Raw genomic sequence first — 21,224 nt, forward strand, 5'->3', positions numbered from 1 at the left:
GCAATAACCCTTGAACTTGTTTTGTATTCAGTCAATGGTTTGACTATTCTCATTCTAAATAAATGGCTCTTTTTTTAATGTTCTCTTTTCCTAATTAACAAAGTGCCAAGTGGAGAGAGATAAGTTATGCACTTTAATTACAATAACCCCAGGCTGTGGGGGGAATGCTTATCACTGGCTTGGACTGTATGTTCTGTGCTCCCTTAGAAACAGCACTGGCAAAATCTTCAGAGAAGCAGCGGATTTGAGATCTGAGGTGGTGGGGCCATTAGAAAACAAGAGTGGGGTCTTCATTCCAGCTGTCTTCATGCTGCACTGTGTCTCGTCCTCTCTCTGCTCATTTCCTTCCTATTAAAATGGGAAGTGGAGATGATTGTGAGAGACAAGCAGAGATGCTGCAGCAAGCACTGGAGTGCAGCATCAAGAGTCCATAGGTCGGCTCTGCCACCGATGGGCTGCCTCTCTGGGCAAGTCACATGGCCTCTCTGAGCCTCAGCTTACTCCTCTGTGAAACGGACTTGTTGTGCTTGCCAATCTCCAAGGTCTTTCCGCAAAAGTTAAGATGTCTTTGACTCTAAGACTTTGTAATTCCACATTCTCGTCCCACTCTTATCTCACACCCTTTGTTTCCCCAAACTGAGCAGTAACCTCTGGCTCTAAAGAGATGTGTTACATACAGTGTCAAGCAGGAGCAATGATTATAGAGACTAAGTAATCTTATTCGTTGAACAAGACATGTCTTACTTTCCTTGTCAAAATGAGCAGAGAATCTGGAGTCATTTGTGTTCTCATCATGGTACCATTTCACAGCGGTGGCAATGGTCCTTTCCTTCAAGGTAGAGTTTCCTTCAAATTTCCTTCCTAGGATGAGTTAAGGGGCAGGACGAGGACTCAGTTACCTTCACCCTATCCCTGGCTCCACTATATCCATCTGGCTGAAGTGCCTTGTATGCTTGGTGTCTAGACATTTGTATGCTAGAGTATTCTGGGTGTCGAATTAAGGGTCATACAGCCTGCTTCTGGTATTGAATTTTCCGCTCATGAGATGCATGACCTTGTATTAAGTTCACATCTCTTCTGTGGCCTGAGTTTCCACATTTATGAAATGAGAAGTTTGGACCTGATGGTCTTCCAACTCTAAAGAGCTAGTTCTGAGCCGGGGAAAGAGACAGGAATGGTGACAGTCTGGGGAGAATGTTTTTGGATTGGGGGCAGCGTCTCACCACACAAGGATTTGTCCCCAATATTCCGCCGCTTAAACAGACCTGACCAGGCGGGCTAGGGCAGGGCAGAGACAGACTGCCACTGTCGCGCGTGCTGCGGTGTGAGTGTCCCCACGCCTGGTGGAGGTCTTAGCTGTTGGCGTATGTGTGAAGCATTAGTTAAATGGAGGGTAGGGAGGCATATCCAGAAATCTAAAATATAGTTCCTGCCCTCAGGGCATTCACATTTGAGTTGAGAAACACAAGGATTCCAGAAAGTGTAAATACCGTTTAAATATCTATTGAGTTCATTAAACTATGGATGCTTATTCTGAGCTCAAGATTAGAGACATGTCTGTGGTTGAACAGCCCCACCGAGGAGAAGATGGAAGAATTGTTCTATATGACTTGGCAGCTCCATCTTTTCTGGAGTCACCATTTTTCCCCCCAGAGTAGTCTGATGTTCTCTTTTTAAAATATTACTTGATTTTGGTCTTTGGATGATACACATTCAGCTCTGTCTCTACAGAGTGCATGCAACTGGAAGGGTAGGTAAACTACATATTATGATACAGGAGAGGGGAAATTAGGTGATGTGGAGAAGAGCGTTAACCAAAGTCTCAGGGTAAGAAAACAAGTTGTGTTCACGAAACAACTAGTAGACCAGTTTGGCCATTGAGACTTTGGAAGAGGGAAAAAAAGGAGTCAAACTACAATTTGGAGTCAGATCATAAGTGGCATGTGAGTGAAATTTGCTCTGTCCTGTCCAACTCTTTGCAACCCCATGGACTATATAGTCCGTGGAATTCTCCAGGCCAGAATACTGGAGTAGGTAGCCTTTTTTTTCTCCAGGGGATCTTCCCAACCCAGGGATCGAACCCAGGTCTCCCACACGGCAGGCAGATTCTTTACTAGCTGAGCTACAAGTGAAGCCCAAGAACACTGGAGTGGGTAGCCTATCCCTTCTCCAGTGGATCTTTCTGACCCAGGAATCGAACCGGGATCTCCTGCATTGCAGGCAGATTCTTTACCAACTGAGCTATCAGGGAAGCCCCATAAGTGGCATAATGTAATCAAAAAGAAACTAAGGATAAAGTTTACTGTCTGTGTGCCTTTGAGCAAGTTATTTAATTTTTCTCAGTTGATATCTCCACATGGTAAAATGTTAGTAATAATACCAATTTCACAGGATTTGGCAAGGATAATAGAAAATATATGCACAGCTCCTGGCACAATAAAAATGATAAATAAATGTTAATTTTATAAATCCCAGACTCCTCCACAGTGGTTTCTTCTCTTACAGGCAATGGGAAAACAGTGACCAGACAAACCTGGCTTTCGGTTAGGCCAGACCTAACTGAAAAAGTTTTTTTTTTTTTTAAAGACAGTCTTTTGATCTTAGTCAAACCGCTTAACTTCCCTGAATTCAATTTACTTATCTGCAAAATGAAATCTACCAGACTTACACTGCAGGATAATTGTAAAGTTTAGGAATGCATGATGTGAAGCACCCAACAGTACCCGTCTGTATGAGAGAGGCGGTAGGTTTCCATAAACAATGGTGATGGGATAAGGGAGGAAAAAGAGGATCTGTGACCTTTGTTGTTGTTCAGTGTCTCAGTCATGTCTGACTCTTTGCGACCCCATAGGCTGCAGCACTCCAGGCTTCCCTGTCCTTCACCATCTCCCTGAGATTGCTCAAACTCATGAGCATTGAGCTGGTGATGCCATCCAACCATCTCATCCTCTGTTGGCCCCTTCTCCTCCTGCCTTCAATCTTTCCCAGCTTCAGGGTCTTTTCTAATGAGTCAGCTCTTCGCTTCTGTGGCCAAAGTATTGGAGTTTCAGCTTCAGCATCAGTCCTTCCAATGAATATTCAGGGTTGATTTCCTTTAGGATTGACTGGTTTGATCTTCTTGCTGTCCAAGGGACTCTCAAGAGTCTTCTCCAACATCACAGTTCAAAAGCATCAATGCTTCAGCTCTCAGCCTTCTTTATGGTCCAACACTCACATCCAGACATGACTAATGGAAAAACCATAGCTTTGACTGTATAGACCTTTGCCGGCAAAGTTTTCTGCTTTTTAATAGGTTTGAAATAGTTTTTCTTCCAAGAAGCAAACGTCTTTTAATTTCATGGCTGCAGTCACCATCTGCAGTGATTTTGGAGCCCCTCAAAATAAAGTCTGCCACTGTTTCCATTGCTTCCCCATCTATTTGCCATGAAGTGAAGGAATGGGATGCCATGATCTTAGTTTTTTGAATGTGGAGGTTTAAGCCAGCATTTTCACTCTTCTCTTTCATCTTCATCAATAGGCTCTTTAGTTCCTCTTCACTTTGTCCCATAAGGGTGGTATCTTCTGTTTATCTAAGGTTATTGATATTTCTCCTGGAAATCTTGATTCCAGCTTGTGCTTCATCCAGCCTGGCATTTTGCATGATGTACTCTGCATATAAGTTAAATAAGCAGGATGACAATATGCAGCCTTGACATACTCCTCTCTCAATTTTGAACCAGTCCTTTGTTCGATATCCAGTTCTAACTGTTGCTTCTTTACAAAAGCATACAGATTTCTCAGGAGGCAGGTAAGGTGGTCTGGTATTCCCATCTCTTTCAGAATTTTCCACAGTTTGCTGTGTTCCACGTAGTCCAAGGCTTTAACTTAGTCAGTGAAGCAGAAGTAGATGTTTTCCTGGAATTTTATTGCCTTCTCTATGATCCAGTGGATGTTGGCAATTTGATCTCTGGTTCCTCTGCCTTTTCTAAATCCAGCTTCAACACCTGGAAGTTCTTGGTTCACATACTATTGAAGCCTAGCTTGGAAAATTTTGAGCCTGACTTTGCTAGCATGTGAAATGTGTGCAATTGTGTGATAGTTTGAACATTCTTCGGCATTGCCTATTTGGGGGATTGGAATGAAAACTAACCTTTTCCAGTCCTATGGCCACTGCTGAGTTTTTCATATTTGCTGGCATATTGAATGGAGCACTTTAACAGAATCATCTTTTAGGATTTGAAAAAGCTCAGCTAGAATTCCATCACCTCTGCTAGCTTTGTTCATAATGATGCTTCCTAAGGCCCACTTGATTTCACACTCCAGGATGTCTGGCTCTAGATGAGTGATCACACCATCGTGATTATCTGGGTCATGAAGACCTTTTTTTGTATAGTTCTTCTGTGTATTCTTGCCACTTCTTCTTAATATCTTCTGCTTCTGTCAGGTCCATAGCATTTCTGTCCTTTATTGTGCCCATCTTTGATGAAATGTTCCCTTGATATCTCTAATTTTCTTGAAGAGATCTCTGGTCTTTCCTATTCTAGTGTTTTCCTCAGTTTCTTTGCACTGTTCACTTTATTTAGTCTCCAAGTCATGTCCGACTCTTTTGCAACTCCATGGGCTGTAGCTCTTCAGGCTCCTCTGTCCACGGGATTTACAGGCAAGAATACTGGGTCGAGTTGCCATTTCCTTCTCCAGGATTGTTCACTTAGGAAGGCTTTCTTATCTCTCCTTGTTATTCTTTGGAACTCTGTATTCAGATGGGTATATCTCTCCTTTTCTCCTTTGCCTTCTGCTTCTCTTCTTTTCTCAGCTATTTGTAAGGTGTCTTCAAACAACGATTTTGCCTTTCTTTTTCTTGGGGATGGTTTTGATCTCCTCCTGTACAAGGGTACAAACCTCCATCCATAGTTCCTCAGGCTCTCTGTTTATCAGATCTAATCTCTTGAATCTGTTTGTCATTTCCACTGTATAATCATAAGGAATTTGACTTAGGTCATACCTGAATGGCCTAGTTAGTGGTTTTCCCTACTTTCTTCAATCTAAGTCTGAATTTTGCTACAAAGAGTTCATGATCTGAGTCACAGTCAACTCCTGGTCTTGTTTTGGCTGACTGTATAGAGCTTCTCCATCTTCGGCTGCAAAGTATTTAATCAATCTGATTTTGTGATCACTGAGATTCTTGAATTATTAACCAAAGAGCCTGGACATCTATTTTGTAGGCAGTGGGAGTCTGAAAATATTTTTCCAGGTAGAGCATTATAAGATGAAATGCAGAGAATCTTGACATTCATGAGAATAGTATCTATGTAACAATGACTAGAATGTGTAGGGTGCAAGAGAGGTACAGGAGGTACAGAGACCCACCTACTGAAGATAAAATCCATCTCTCTCCATGCATGTGCTATATTAATTCTTTTATTACCATTTCAGTTCTTTCTAATGAAATTCAGCAATTCTGAAAATATAAAAGAGACAAAGGTAAAATCGAGAGTGATGAGGGTGAGAAGAAAGAGACAGGGATAGAGACAGAAAGATACAAAGATGCAGAGAGACAGGAGAAGGGGGAGCTGTCCCCGGCTTCCTGGATGTTTGTGTGTAGACATCTGGCACACAGCTGTGCTGGCTGGATGCAGGTGGCTTGAAAGAATTTGCATCTAGGTATAAATCTGGCACCAACGGGCTTGAATTTTCAGCTGACATGTGGGCTGCTTTAAATAAAACTAGGAAATTGGTGTGGAGATGGTGAGAAAAGCTCCACCAAGACATGCCTCATACTTGAGAAGAGGACCTTCCCTGCCATCTGTGGATCACCTGCTGACCGTGTGCTCCTCTTCCTAAGACAGGAGAAGATGTCTGGTCAGCAGTGTGCCCACTGAGCAGGCTTCCCACACTCCCTTTCTGTCATTTCCTTCAGTTCTGTGGTCAATCTGCTTGCTATTTTTCTTAGAGGAGGGTGAGTTTGCTTTTATGAGAAAGGTGTTTGGCTTAGTTTATTCTGAAAGCAGATTTGTCTTTAAGTTCAATTTATGTTTTTAATGTCATTTTTCTTTCTTTTTACTAATCATTCAATAACTAATGAGCATCAGTGACCTACAAAAGTGAGTTTCTGTTGCCAGAGTTGTTACAGCCATAAGGTTCAGTACCTGGTTTGTCTGAATCAGCTGGTACCTGTGCTTACCCCCAAGCCACCAGGAGGACGTGGGGACTCTATGGAGCAGCACTTTAAAAGACTCTCAGACGGTGGGGGTAGGGCTTCCTGTGTCTAGCCTAAGTCCGGACTTTCAGATCAGTAGATTTTTCTGAATGACAGCTGAATAAAACTGTTAATCTGACCATCCCCCAAGGAACAATAAGCTGTGTTGTCCCCTACAAGTTTTTCTCAGCCCACCTTTCAGTTTTGAAAGATCTTGCTGTCCTATGGATGGGAATGGTTGTCACCCAAGATGTCACATGGGACCCCTTTTTTTTCCGGATGTGTTTGCTGTAGTATAATGTCTCTTTCTTATTTTAAAGAACTTTTAATGAAATATCTCATACATCAAAAGTATATTTATACATATATTAGTTTATGCTTTTGTGTAATATATAAATGCTCATGGGTATAAAGTTGGCTTAAAGCTCAACATTCAGAAAACAAAGATCATGGCATCCAGTCCCATCACTTCATGGGAAATAGATGGGGAAACAGTGGAAACAGTGTCAGACTTTATTTTTCTGGCCTCCAAAATCACTGCAGATGGTGACTGCAGCCATGAAATTAAAAGATGCTTACTCCTTGGAAGGAAAGTTATGACCAACCTAGATAGCACATTCAAAAGCAGAGACATTACTTTGCCAACAAAGGTTCATCTAGTCAAGGCTATGGTTTTTCCTGTGGTCATGTATGGATGTGAGAGTTGGACTGTGAAGAAGGCTGAGCGCCGAAGAATTGATGCTTTTGAAGTGTGGTGTTGGAGAAGACTCTTGAGAGTCCCTTGGACTGCAAGGAGATCCAACCAGTCCATTCTGAAGGAGATCAGCCCTGGGATTTCTTTGGAAGGAATGATGCTAAAGCTGAAACTCCAGTACTTTGGCCACCTCATGCGAAGAGTTGACTCATTGGAAAAGACTCTGATGCTGGGAGGGATTGGAGGCAGGAGGAGAAGGGGACGACAGAGGATGAGATGGCTGGATGGCATCACCGACTCGATGGATGTGAGTCTGAGTGAACTCCAGGAGTTGGTGATGGACAGGGAGGCCTGGCGTGCTGTGATTCATGGGGTCGCAAAGAGTTGGACATGACTGAGCAACTGATCTGATCTGATCCAGCACCTACCTTAAGAAATAGAATATTTTAGAGGACTTTCAAAGACCCTGTATGTCAGCCTCATTCATAGTCCTCTTCTAACTTTTCCCAGGTATTTTTGATCATTGCCTTGTTTTTCTTTTCTTTTTTAAAAAATATTTATTTGGCTGTATCAAGTCTTAGTTGCAGCACCCAGGATCTTCAGGGCATCATGTGCGATCTTTTTCATTGTGGCTCACAGGCTCAGTAGTATGGCACATGGGCTTAGTTGTTCCACCGCATGTTGGGTCTTAGTTCCCTGACCAGGGATTGAACCCACATCCCCCGTATTGCAAGGTGGATTCTTAACCACTGGACCACTAGGGAAGCCCCCTGCTTTACTTTTCTTAAGAGTTTAAATTACATACACAATGGGTCTTCCATATTGATCTGTGGTTGGTTGAAACCATGGATGCAGAACCTGCAGATACCGAGGGCCAGTTGTGCTCTGGTGTTTTATATAAAGAACTTGAGCATCTGCAGATATTGGTATCTGAGTGGGTCCTGTACCCTAACCCAAAGCATACATGTATGTTTGTGTTAGTTGCTCAATCATGTCCAGCTCTTTGCAGTTCCATGGACTATAGCCCTCCAGGCTCCTCTGTCCATGGAATTCTCTTGGCAAGAATACTGGAATGGGCTGCCATTCCTTTCTCCAGGAGATCTTCCCAACCTGAGGATCACACATGGGTCTCCTGAATTGCAGGCAGATTCTTTATCGTCTGAGCCACAGGGAAGTCTGCGTGTGCGTATGTATCCTTAAATAATATATAGTTTTTCTTGCTGCTGATCTTTATGTAAGTGGCATCAAACTGGTATGTTCCTTGGCAACTTACATTTTTTTGCATAAAACCATATGAGATTAAACCATGTTGATGCATTAAATGCCTCAACTAAATGTTCATCCAATGCCTCAACTAATGCTTCAATTAAATGTTTATTCTTCTTCCCTGTTACATAGTTTTCCACTCCATAGATATATTTAAATTCACTTATCCATTCTCTGTTGATATTTGGGGTGTTATTATAAATAGCAAATTTAGCAGGTTCTTTTTTACTATTATAAATTATGATGTTGCAAATGTGTTATGCTCCTGTCTCCTGGTATACATGGGAAAGATCTTCTCCATATTTTGTAAGTGGGAGTGAGATTGCTGGGTCAAAAGGTATGAACATTTTCTACTTCATTTAGTATTTCCATGTGTTTTGCAAAGAGGATATACCAGTTTACACATCTAACATCAGAGTATGAGTCTCCATTGATTCCATCCTTGGCAATACATTTTATAATTTTAATTTTTAATTATGAACATATGATAGCATATTTACAAGAGACTTGAAAAATACAGAACAAAGTTACATATAGTTCCACTATATGTTACAATTACTTTTTTCAAGTAGATAAATTAAGGTTTTTAGTTGGAGTTTCAATATCAAAGTCTCAAAAATTAATAGAATGCATGTACATTCTATTATTACTTCTCTGTAATAGAAGATTCTTCTCTTCTATTACAGAGAAGTAGGATGACATAGTAGACCTGAAAAGCACTATGAACCAATTCAACAATTAAGATTTATACAATTTTCACACAACAGTAGGATACAAATTCTGTTCAAGTTCCCATAGACTGTAAACTGGGAGACACTGGAACATATCCAGGGACATAAAACATGGTGCAAAAATTTCATGGTCTAAAGGTAGCAGTACATTTTTTTTTCAGGCCCTGCTGTGCAGCAGGTAGGATCTTGGTTCCCCAACCAGGGGGTGAACCTGTGCCCCCTGCATTGGGAGCGTAGAGTCTTAACTATTGGGCCACCGAGGAGATCCCCTTGGCAATATTTTTTATTATCTGACTTTTGTCTTTGCCAGTCTTGTTGGTATAAAATGGCAGCTCTTTCTGCTTTTTATGGGCATTGCCTTGATTACTTATGAGATTAAATGTTTTTCATATTTTTTGCTCAATATTGCTTCCTCTTCTGTGTTGAATTCCTTGTGTGTTTCTGATGTATCTCCATCCATTCAGTACAGCTGTGTACAGGCTATGTTAGGATAGAAAAGGGAGCAAAGGCAGGTGCTGACTGCAGGCTGCTGCTTTCTCTACGAAGGTCCTGAGGAGTCAGGAAGTGGGCGCTATGGACCCCATTATGCAACCGACACAGAGGCTGGTGAAGATGATGACACGTTTGAAGACGACTTAGATTTGGATATTTCCTTTGAGGAGGTAACAAGAAGTCCAGCCTGGGTGTTTTTGTTTCCTTGCTGAACAAAGTGGTTTAGTCAGTGGACCACAAACATCTTACTTAAGAGTTACTTAAATTGGCTCATTTGCTTCTAAAACGTATTTATTTCCTCTGACTATTAGTCTCCAGGTGATTGTAAATGAATAGTAACTAGATATCAACTATGCTGATGTTCTAAAGTCAGCCTCTGCTTGTTGACTTCACCAGTTGGCAAAAGCATATTTAGATTCCAAGCAAGTGAAATTTTATAAAGTCAATATTGATACAGAAATGAACAATTCCTTGAAAAAGTAATGTGCCTTAATGATGCTGTAATAAAGATAAATCATGTAATATCAGTTTTAGCACTGATTTTCTGAGTAATACAGGGGAAGGTACTTAAAATTCTTGAACCTGAAGTTCTTTATCCATAAACTGGAGTCACTACTATTTGCCGTCTCTACCTCCCAAGGTTTGGGGAAATATCAAAATAACTGTAGTTTCATGTATTAGACATCAGCCATAAATAAGGAAACCTAATTACTGTGCTCCATGTTAATCCTGAACTTCTTTTCCTTCTCTGTCTTTAGGTTAAACCACTTCCTGCTATCAAAGAAGGGAATAAGAAATTTTTTGTGGAATCCAAGATGGCACCTAGACCGAACCCAATGACTGTTTCTAGGCTTGTCCCCCCAACCCCAGCATCTCTCCCCACAACTGCAGTGGCTCCCCAGCCCACTCCAGTGGACAGGAAAGGAAAGCATGGTGTGGCTATGATGCCAAGGCTTTTTGACACGTCTTGTGATGAAACTCTTTGCTCTGCCGACAGCTTTTGTGTCAGTGACTACACCTGGGGGGGCTCTCGATGCCACTGCAACCTGGGCAAAGGTGGTGAGAGTTGCTCAGAAGGTGGGTGCATGGGGGAGTGGGTGGGGATCGATGCCACTGCAATCTGGGCAAAGGGGGTGAGAGCTGCTCAGAAGGTGGGTGTATGGGGAGTGGGTGGGGATCGATGCCACTGCAACCTGGGCAAAGGGGGTGAGAGCTGCTCAGAAGGTGGGTGCTTGGGGGAGTGGGTGGGGATCGATGCCACTGCAACCTGGGCAAAGGGGGTGAGAGCAGCTCAGAAGGTGGGTGCGTGGGGGAGTGGGTGGGGATCGATGCCACTGCAACCTGGGCAAGGGGTGAGAGCTGCTCAGAAGGTGGGCTTGGGGGAGTGGGTGGGGAACGTGGTGGTGAGCTGACCCTACAGGGAGCCATAGAGCAGTACTTCAGTCCACGCAGATTCCTTCTTGTCCTTTTCCTAAGAGGAGCCCTTTTTTCCATGTTTTAGTTATTAAACTAGCTAGTTAGCAATACAGGGCAAATGTGAGTCTTCCGTTGCTTCTAGTTGAATAGCAGCCGTATTCCTGTATGTGCCAAACATGCAGTCCTTTTGGAGCAATGCGTAAATCATCCCAATGGCACCTTGGGGGTGGGTTTACTTTTGTGACGCCTCTTCTACAACAAATACAGCAGAAATCTGTGCGTGAAGGTCAAGAAGGATACTAGTTGAGCCAACGCATATCACACAGTTGTGCAATGTGAAAGTAGGTGTCAGTGGCCTTAGAGCCACTGATTTCTTTTTAGAGTGGCAAGTAACAATCTCCAGAGATCTGATTTCTCCCTAAGAACTTCAGAAGCTCAATGCCCCCAGGAATGAGAATCCTAGGGGTAAAGAGTAGAGAAATGAAGATGGTAAGCTAGGCTTAACAGACTATCGGGAGTTTTACTTAATGATATCCAAGCAATGGTGTTGGGTATTGATGTTTTGCATTTGAAGAAGTGAGCAAACAGCATTCTTTTGTCTTTTTCTTTTTTCAGATATTGTTATACAGTATCCTCAGTTCTTTGGTCACTCCTATGTAACCTTTGAACCTTTGAAGAACTCTTACCAGGCATTTCAAATTACTCTTGAATTTAGGGTAAGAAGGATTAATCCTTTTATGAGCGCCTGTTGGGCACCGTAACACAGCAATGTGCTGCATCAAAGGGAGAAGGAGAAGGGGAGAGGAAGCAGAGGGTAAACCCACTCACAGGGCAGCGAGAACGATGGGTACATTTGCACACTCAAGGGCTGCAGCAAAGGGAGAGTGGGTTGTGTATGTTACCTAACTATGGAAATGGCTGGTCTGAAAGTTCCCAAGGAGAATGTTTGGGTTCCAGCCATATTACTCATGTCAACCTAAAAGTTGAGAATTACGTTTCATTCAGCAGATTTGCTGAGGACTTGAGCCCAATTGCTGAGGACTTAAAGGGCTTTCCTGACAGCTCAAATGGTAAAGAATCTGCCTGCAATGCGGGAGACCAGGGTTCAGTCCCTGGCTTGGGAAGACCACCTGGAGAAGGAAATGGCAACCCACTCTAGTACTCTTGCCCAGAGAATTCCGTGGACAGAAGAGCCTGTTGGGCTACAGTCCATGAGGTCCCAGAGAGTTGAACCCAATTGAGTAACTAACACTTTCACACTTTAAACCTAATAGCTCTGAGAGCCTATTCCCTGGGCATAATGTCCTCAAGTCCATCAAATAAAACATAATTCTCAACTCTTAGGTTGTGCTTTTTTTTTTTTTTCAGTTGACTTTCATAATCATGACCAGGCCAGGATTTCAGAAGGCATAAATGCATTCTTCATCCCCAAATCCCTTTTAATGGAAGCCCAGACAACCTTCCTTGTTATGACTGCACCTGCACAGATAGAAAAACAGCTATAAGCAACCCTGGCACATGCTGACGGCCCAATAGGTGCTCTTCACGATGAATCAGCTGCAGTGCCTTCAGCTTAAAGGGGTTCTTTTGGGTATCTCAGATGACAGGAATAGGTTTGGAGATAGGGAAAAAAGTCCCCTTTAAGGTCAGAGTGTTGAGAATCCACAAGATGACTTGTCCCGGTCTAGGACAGGCAGCATGGGTGAAAACCAAACTAGTCCATGGGCTGCTTGTATTGTCTTGTTCTCCTAATGCAAGGAAAGATGCAAATTTGCTTGGGAAGTAAAAAAAGGAAAAACTGGAATGCTCTTTGGTGAGAATGGAGTTTGACGAGGATGAGAGGAGCCCCCGTGGGACCACGGCCTCTGTGCACACGGTTCCCCTGGGCTCTGCTGGTGGGTCCAGCAAGGGTAAAGAGTGGGTCAGATATGGGGCCGCCTTCCTCTCACATCACTGCCAAATTCCTCATACACTGTTCATGTTGCTGCCCTTGTTTATTGAAAATGAACTAGAACTGTGTACCTGGGAATTAATTGGAGTCTGCATGCTTGTAAATAGGACCTCAGTGGAGATGCTCGAGTTTCGTGTCCATGAGTGTTTCTGGGTGGCCCTCTGTGGAAGAGGAGGTGCTCATTATTCGTGTGGCTTTTGTTTGTTTAATAACAGGCAGAGGCTGAGGACGGCTTACTGCTCTACTGCGGGGAGAATGAGCATGGCAGGGGGGATTTCATGTCCCTGGCTGTCATCCGGCGCGCGCTCCAGTTCAGGTAATTCCTGGAAGAAACCGCTGGAATGTTTAATACTACCCTACAATGTGTTTTCCTTTCTGTACTGTGAACAAAACCTATACTCGATTTATAGTGTAAATAAAGGAACTATGTGTATTATGGAGCCTGGACCAGTCTACTAAATACTGGGGTATCAAGATAGCAGGGTAACCTCTGAAATTTGAGTCTGGAACCTTGTGATCATTCATTCACTCAACAGCAAATGTTTTCTTGAGCTCCCACAGTGTACCTGGCACTGCGGTAGTGCCTGGGGATGCAGCAGTGAGCCAGAGCCCGTCAAGTTCCTTCTTTCCCGGAGCTCTGGTGGATGCGATGGGAAGAAGGCTGGGACCTTCTCCTTGTTCCCTGTGGTAGATTCAGCTGACAGCCACGGAGCCCAGAGAGGAGCCCACAGCCTCCTGGAGGTTCCTAGAGACTCAGACTGTATTCTCATCTTCCCTCCAGACTGTGATGGACTGTTTGACTTACCTCCTCTGCCCCGATCATTTGTGTCCCAGTGCATCTTGGAAGCCACCCACCTTTGGTTTCTGTGTGGTTTTCTGGAGGCAGAGTTCTGTGGATGTGTTTTAATCATCCTCACAGAGGTGTACATGGGACTATTTGATGAGGTCAGCCAAGTGCTTCTCCATGGCTTACTGGTCAACATCCCCATGGTAACATTCCCTGGTGACCTGACCTTCAACAAGTGACTTAACCTCTCCAACTCTGTGTTACCTCCCAGAGTTACTGTGAGGATTAAATGCATTAATACATAAGAGTACTTAGAGCAGTACCTGAACCATACATAGCAAGCACTCAGTAAGCACCAAAACCATTATTGTTTTTTTATTATTTCAGCACCAAAATTACTTTTGGTTAAGATAGATAAGACTGTCTGTGAAACGTTCCACATGGGGTAGAAAATTACCCCTTCCCCCTGCATCCTTTGCTAAATGCATTGCTTGATGGGAGATTGAGTTCAGCTAGTAGGATCCAGGGCAGTGGTCCCTAACCTCGTGGGCTCTAACGCTTGGAGTATCTGAAGGACTCTGCTAGCCCTGCTGGTTATTTGCTAGTAGCAGCTCTCCATCTCTGCAATTCCTACTGTGTGATTCTGAGATCACCCCCTCTAGGTCAGCCAGTTCTGCAATGCCTCTCCAACCCATTCCTGTCCATTGAGGATCAGGAGACAAAGGGAGGCCATGAGAAGCAGGCTGCAATTAGTGCACATCCTGGAAAGGACAACACTGTATGTCATGGTCAGTGTCCCCCGCTGACAGCCTCAGGACCCAAGGGGGAGGTGCTATGGTGGCTGCTTAGAACTTGGCTGGAAGGGGTCAGAATTCTAGATGTCAGGTGTAGTGACCGGAGGGCACCCCAGAACATACGGAGGTTGGGGGAAAAAAAACAAGAATAATGCAACTGTCTGAGAATGCTCCTTCTCCACCCACACCCGCTCTGAGCCGCAGCTTCCCATGGAAACCACACCTGCCCTCAGGCCCAGCTGAACACAGATGGCAGTGCTGCCCAGCTTGCCAAAATAAGTGTGAAGACCCGTTTTGGGGTTTTTTTTTCAACATTTTATTAATATCACTGAGGCTGTCATTTGGGAGTTGTGGGAAGTCCCCAGAGAAATCCCCGGACGCAGAGTGACTCAAGCTCTAATTCTCCTCACCTTGAATCCATGTTTAGTATCCAGCCATCTCTGAGAAGGAGAGAGAGGATCTTAGCTGCCCAGGATTCTCTGAGTTACAGAGAAAGTCGGGTTAAAGGAGGCCCCACGTTGAAGGGTCCTGCAGGCAGATTAAAGACAAGACTGAAGTGGTCCTAGGGAAGAGGCGTCTTTCTAAGGAAGTTTTTCTGTGTATGGATTTAAACAGCCCTTGATACCCATAAGCCTAGCTCTGAACAGACGGGCTCTTAATGAAGCTATTACTGCCCTGGAAATGATGTCCATTGAGTCTGAACACAATAGTGAGCTTCCCTGGTAGCTCAGCTGGTAAAGAATTCGCCTGCAATGTGGGAGACCTGGGTTCAATCCCTGGGTTGGGAAGATCCCCTGGAGAAGGGAACAGCTATCCACTCCAGTATTCTGGCCTGGAGAATTCCATGGACTACACAGTTGCAAAGAGTTGGACACAACTGAGCGACTTTCACTTTCACTTTGATCTAAGAGTTTTCTTTTCTTCCCCCACAGGTTTAACTGTGGAACTGGGGTCGCCATCATTGTAAGTGAGACCAAAATCAAACTCGGGGGCTGGCACACCGTTACGCTCTACAGAGATGGGTTGAATGGGCTGCTGCAGCTGAACAATGGCACCCCAGTGACCGGCCAGTCCCAGGTGAGTGTGCGCCTCATTCGCACCCTCCCGCCCAGCACTCTGGGAGGGTCCCGCTGTAGAGAGCTGGCAGATGGACTGTTTTACATGGTATACTCAGGCAACCCAGCTCTGCCAGCTTTTCCATTGAAGGTGGGCTTTCAGGGCTCATGTCCATCCCACACCTACTGAGGAGGGGGACTGAATATGCCGACATCGTGGCCCTGGGTGCAGGGACATGCAGGAGGCCTTGTACCTGAGGATATGTTCTTTTTCTACAAGGACATCAAAGCAGAGGAAGACTCCTGTTGGAAGAATTGAAGCCATTATTAGTGCCAGACACAAAGCTTACTTTTAAGACAGAGGTGTCGTAACCCTGTGACTTTAGAAAATCATCCTGAAAGGTTCACTTGGTTCAATATGCAGGCATAATCTATTCATCCACCTTTTTTGGGGCCATGATTATAGGAAGTGGTAAAACAATTTAACTGTTGGGCTACTCAGCAAATCACCTAGGTATTCACATATTTGTCATGCTCTGAGCAATTTTAGGACTGTGTTTAGAATAAACAGTTTGGATTAGCAACCTGCCAAGGAACCAAGTCTGTAATTATAATCAGGCAGGTGTTTGTATTCTCTGAGGAAAAAAGTAGCAAGAAAGCCTTTGTGTATATGTGTGTAGCTTTCTCCTTCCTAGGCTCTTCATATTCTTTGCTGACAAGGCAAGTTGTATAAAGGGTCATGACTTGCTACTAAAAAAAAAAGAATAGAAAAAATAAACCTCATCATTTGGATCCCAGTGTTTCCAAAGGAACAAGAATACAAATGTAGTGAATGTGAATCCAAGAAGATCATTATACAGATATGCATGTATTTCTAAGGAAGGGAAAAGAGGATAAATGCACTGCAGACTCAATAAATGCCAGAACAATGGGCCTACTATGGTTAAAATTAAATTTGATAGGAATAAAGAAGCTTTGAACTTGGGTTCAAAATACTAACCTAAATACAAGGTGGAGAAGCTGTAACAGAAGTAATACATGTATGAGTATCATATGGTTTAAAACAAAGAAATTCAATGAAGGTAAATAAATAGGGCCATATGATAACATGCTAAAGAAATTATACGTTACATTAATAAAGGCATAGCATCTAGAAAAATGGAGGTGATGATCCTATTCTATTCTGGTGCCTATGCATACAGTTTGCAGTGCTCTAACAGTTAGGAAGATCCCCTGGAGTAGGAAATGGCAGCCCACTCCAGGATTCTTACCTGGAAAGTTCCATGGACAGAGGAGCTTGGTGGGCCATAGTCCATGGGGTCAAAGTCAGTCAGACATGACTGAGCATGCACAACAGTGATTCTAATCCTCAGATAGAATTGCCTTCAGAGTATATGATTTATTGAATATAATAATTAATTACAAAAGGTATATAGTTTTGTGGATACTCAGGGTAACATCTGCCTCTCTACTACCAGGATTTGCTAAGCAAGTTGTATAAGTCAGACTGCAAGTATAGAGTGTTTAAGAAACTGTCTTGAGAGATAGTGGTCTGTTTTAAGTCAGGGTTCCCCCAAAACAGACCTGAGTTGATGAGTCTATGCAAATGATTCACTAAGAAAGGAATCCCATAGGAAACCTGCGATAGAAGGGATTACAATGAACAAGGGAGGGACAGAAGTCAGCAAGAATGAGATCTCAGGCAAAGTTGACCAGGATCTGGCGTTAGCCCGATCCTCCAGGGGAGCTCTGGAGTGTGAGTTGTACCTCGGAGTAGTGCAACCGAAAGCAAGGGGGTTGGACTTTCACAATCACCCATTAAAACCTGTTAAGAGCTGTGCTGAGGGAATGCAAATTCTAGTACCGCCAGTTCTTTCCATAGGCAGGCAATACAGGCTTCAGAGACCCAAAGGTAACCCTCATTAGAGGAAGATAAAGGCTAGGCTCAAAGACTGTTATCCGGGATGTTGTGAAGGGAGCCTCAGAGGAGCTATTCTCCCCTATGGTGCACTTAATGCTCCAGAAAAGAAGAAAAGGGTTTAGCTGTTGGGCTCCTGCTATGGTCCTGGATCAGGGAATGGGGTCAGAGGGATGGGATGAGATGAGGATGGGATCCAAAAGAAGTAAATCCTGAGGCTCTTGATGAAATAAGCCAACCAGGCACTCAATTCACCTAACAAAAAATGTAAGTAATTAACCCTTAAAATCCACTGTAAATACTTCGAAGCTGCCTAGCTCACATTTAATACACTATTTATAAATGATTCTTATCTATTCATTAGAAAAGATAAAGCAATGAATAGATGTTTTACTTATTGATAACAAAAGTATAAATGGTAAAGATTACATTTCAGTGGCTTACATTCTGCAAATTTTATAACTACTGGCAGCATGCCTTTACCCAGCCCTTCTCTATACCTTTTAATCCAAACAAATGAGATATTTCTGCAATAAAAAACAAATAACCAAGAGCACCTTAATTTTGTCCCACTTCATGTTCAACTCTGTATTTTATAACCTCAAAACCTACAATCCAAATTGTGGTTTAGTCTAAGATTGGAAATGTCCCTACTTAGCTGTAATAAGACTTTAAAAAAATGCCTCCATGAGTAAATTTCAAAATATTTTGCAACTCAGTCTTGGCAATTTCCGTCTCTCTCACAAATGCCTCTTGCAGGACATAGTATAAAGGTGACCGGAATAGTAAAAGGATAAACGTTAGCCCACGTATACACAAAATTAGTATTATCACCTTTTGAGACACAGAATAGTCCTATGGCCCATCCAAGATACACAGTAAATTGGTGTCAGGACTGGAAAGAGAAAGTTTGTTTTGGATGCCCAGCACGGTACACTGCCTGTTGGCTTGCTCTTGGTTTTGACTGACCTTCCTTTCCCTTCGAGGCATTCCAAAGTCATCCCTTCTCAAAACACAGCTGTCTGAGTTTCCAGTGCTAACTGTGGGTTTAATTTTCCAGTAGGACAATGACTTAAAGATAAATATGGGTGGAAGAAAATCCATAAATTGGATATATGGATATCCATATACATCCATATATATATGATGAATGGATAAAGAAGATGTGGTAATATATAGCTTCCCTATTGGTTCTGCTGGTAAAGAATCTGCCTGCAGTGCCAGAGACCTGGGCTCGATCCCTGGATTGGGAAGATCCCCTGGAAAAGGGAACGTCTACCCTGTAGTATTCTGGCCTGGAGAATTCCATGGACTGTGTAGTCCATGTGGTTGTATGGAATACTGCTGCTGCTAAGTCGCTTCAGTTGTGGACCCCATAGACGGCAGTCCACCAGGCTTCTCCGTCCATGGGATTTTCCAGGCAAGAACACTGGAGTGGGGTGCCATTGCCTTCTCTACTACTCAGCCATAAAATGAATGAAGTTCTGTCATCTGCAGCAACACAGATGGACCTAGAGATCATACTGGCACTGTATTGCATCTTAATCATGTCTCTCATCTGGTGTGTTTTAGCTTTTGACTTTGTTTAGTGAGTTATGGTTTCCATCTTTCTTAAAGGGCCAGTACAGTAAAATTACCTTCCGGACACCTCTCTATCTTGGTGGCGCTCCCAGTGCTTACTGGTTGGTGAGAGCAACAGGGACAAACCGAGGCTTTCAAGGCTGTGTGCAGGCACTCACTGTTAACGGGAAGAGATTGGACCTGAGGCCCTGGCCACTGGGGAAGGCGCTCAGCGGGGCCGATGTGGGTAAGTGGTTGAAAGTGGGAGGTATGCTCCTGTGTGTCGCTTTTCTGCTTTGGGTCAAGGATGGTTAATACAAGCTTCAGGAGGAAGGTGAGCTGACGAGTGAGGTTGGTGCTCTGCAGACCTGATGACTTTGAATCTGAACACCAGGACGTGGTAAATAAGACCACGGGTGCACTGGACCCCCGGTTGTCTCCTGCTGCTGTCTTGGCCTTCTTCCTGAAATGCAGTCTGGTCCAATCTGACGAGGCAACGACAGTTGAGTCCTCCTATCCTTCTTCATCCAGTCCAGTGGAAAAACCAACACAATAACGTGGAAAGATCTTTTGTATACTGTCTGCTTCTAAAAGAGGTGTTCACATTCTAATTTTGACTGCTGTGCCAAATGCATTATTGTAGCCCTCTCATTTACTCCTCATTGGAGAAGGAAATGGCAGCCCACTCCAGTGTTCTTGCCTGGAGAATCCCAGGGATGGAGGAGCCTGATTGGCTGCCGTCTATGGGGTCGCACAGAGTCAGACACGACTGAAGCGACTCAGCAGCAGCATTTACTCCTCACACTGACTCTAGGAAGTAGAAATTATTACTACGTTTATTTTATACAAGAAGGCACTGGGGCTTGTAAAAGTTGAAGACTTTACCCAAAATAGGGCAGAACTAGGTTTGTGGATATTTTTTTCTATTTTCTTTTTCTAATTAAGACTTGATTGAGTAGTTTAAGGTTCACAGCAAAATTGACAGGAAGGTGCAGAGATTTCCTATATGCCCTCTGTCCGCACACATGTATATCCCCTTCCCGCAATATCAACATCCCCCATCAGAGTGTTTCTGGTATGCAGCAAGATGATTTTATTATACATATATACTATAATTTGCATTTGTTAATCCCAACTTCCAATCCATCCCTCTCCTCCTTGGCAACCACAAGTCTGTGCTCTGTGTCTGTGAATCTGCTTCTGTTTTCTAGATAAGTTCTTGTTTTGTATCTTAGAATCCACATCTAAGTGGTATCATATGGTATTTGTCTTTCTCTGACTTACTTCACTTAGTATGATCATCTCTAGATCCATCCATGTTGCTTCAGATGACCGAACTTCACTCTTTTTATGACTGAGTAGTATTCCATTGTATATGTACATACTGCATCTTCTTTATCTATTCATCTGCCATTGGAGATTTGGGGTTCTTTCTATGTCTTAGCTTTTGTAAGTGATGATGCTATGAACAGAGGAATGCATGTATCTTTCTGGATTATAGTTTTGTCCAGATATATGCCCAAGAGTGGGATTACTCAGTCATACATTAGCTCTATTTTCAGTTTTTTGAAGAACCTCTATACTGTTTTCCATAGTGACTGCACCAATTTACATTCCCACCAGTAGTGAAGGAGGGTTCCCTTTTCTCCACACTCTCTCCAGTGTATTTGTATACATTTTAATGATTGGTCCATTTTTAATTGGGTTGTTTATTTTCTTATTACTGAGTTTTAAGAGTTCTTTATATATTTTGGATACAGTTCTTCATCAGGTGTGTTTTTGCAAATATTTTCTTCCAGTCTGGTTTGTCTTCTCAGTCCCTTGACATTGTCTTTCAGAGAGAAGAAGTTTTTAATTTTAATGAAGTTTATCTTATCAATTATTTCTTTCACAGATTCTGCCTTTGGTGTTATATCTAAAAAGTCCTCACCTTACCCAAGGACATCTAGGTTTTCACCCATGTTATCTTCTACGAGTTTTATAATTTAATGTTTACTTTTAGGTCTGTGATCCATTTTAAGTTAATTTTTGCAAAGTTTGTAAGGTCTGTGTCTACATTCATTTGTGTGTGTGTGTGATTGCCCAATTGTTCCAGAACCATTTGTTGAAAAACCTAAGATTGCTTTTAAAGCAATAAGGACATTTATTCCATAACTGAAGGCAGCTGATAGATAATTTTAAGGTTGGTTAGTTCAGTGACTGTTTTAGTCAGTTAGGGCCACCGTAACAAAATACCGCAGACTAGGCAATTTAGACAACAGAAATTCATTTTCTCACAGTTCTGGAGGCTGGAAATTCAGGATCAATATGTTGGCAGGTTTGGTTTCTCCAGAGGCCTCTCTCCTTGGCTTATTGATGACCATCTTCTCATGGTGTCTGCATGTG

The 21,224-nt window shown here is 43.0% G+C and overlaps 1 protein-coding gene across 4 annotated transcripts in view; it reads left to right on the forward strand.

The window, feature by feature from the left end:
• EGFLAM (EGF like, fibronectin type III and laminin G domains) overlaps positions 1-21,224 on the forward strand; it is a 394,377-nt gene that overhangs the window by 324,912 nt on the left and 48,241 nt on the right. For 2 of the 4 annotated variants that reach the window (XM_086361486.1, XM_086361484.1), the window contains exons 8-13: positions 9,413-9,528; positions 10,117-10,435; positions 11,390-11,490; positions 12,941-13,041; positions 15,239-15,383; positions 18,897-19,086. In XM_086361486.1, the coding sequence (XP_086217612.1) occupies positions 9,413-9,528; positions 10,117-10,435; positions 11,390-11,490; positions 12,941-13,041; positions 15,239-15,383; positions 18,897-19,086 (972 nt within the window). Of the gene's footprint in view, positions 1-9,412; positions 9,529-10,116; positions 10,436-10,539; positions 10,583-10,689; positions 10,729-11,389; positions 11,491-12,940; positions 13,042-15,238; positions 15,384-18,896; positions 19,087-21,224 lie in introns of those variants that run through there. The other 2 variants (XM_086361487.1, XM_086361488.1) reach the window with 2 other exon arrangements.

This window comes from Bos grunniens, chromosome 20, assembly GCF_055505025.1.
Source record: "Bos grunniens cultivar Pamir isolate PY7600 chromosome 20, Bosgru_T2T1.0, whole genome shotgun sequence".
NCBI lineage: Eukaryota > Metazoa > Chordata > Mammalia > Artiodactyla > Bovidae > Bos > Bos grunniens.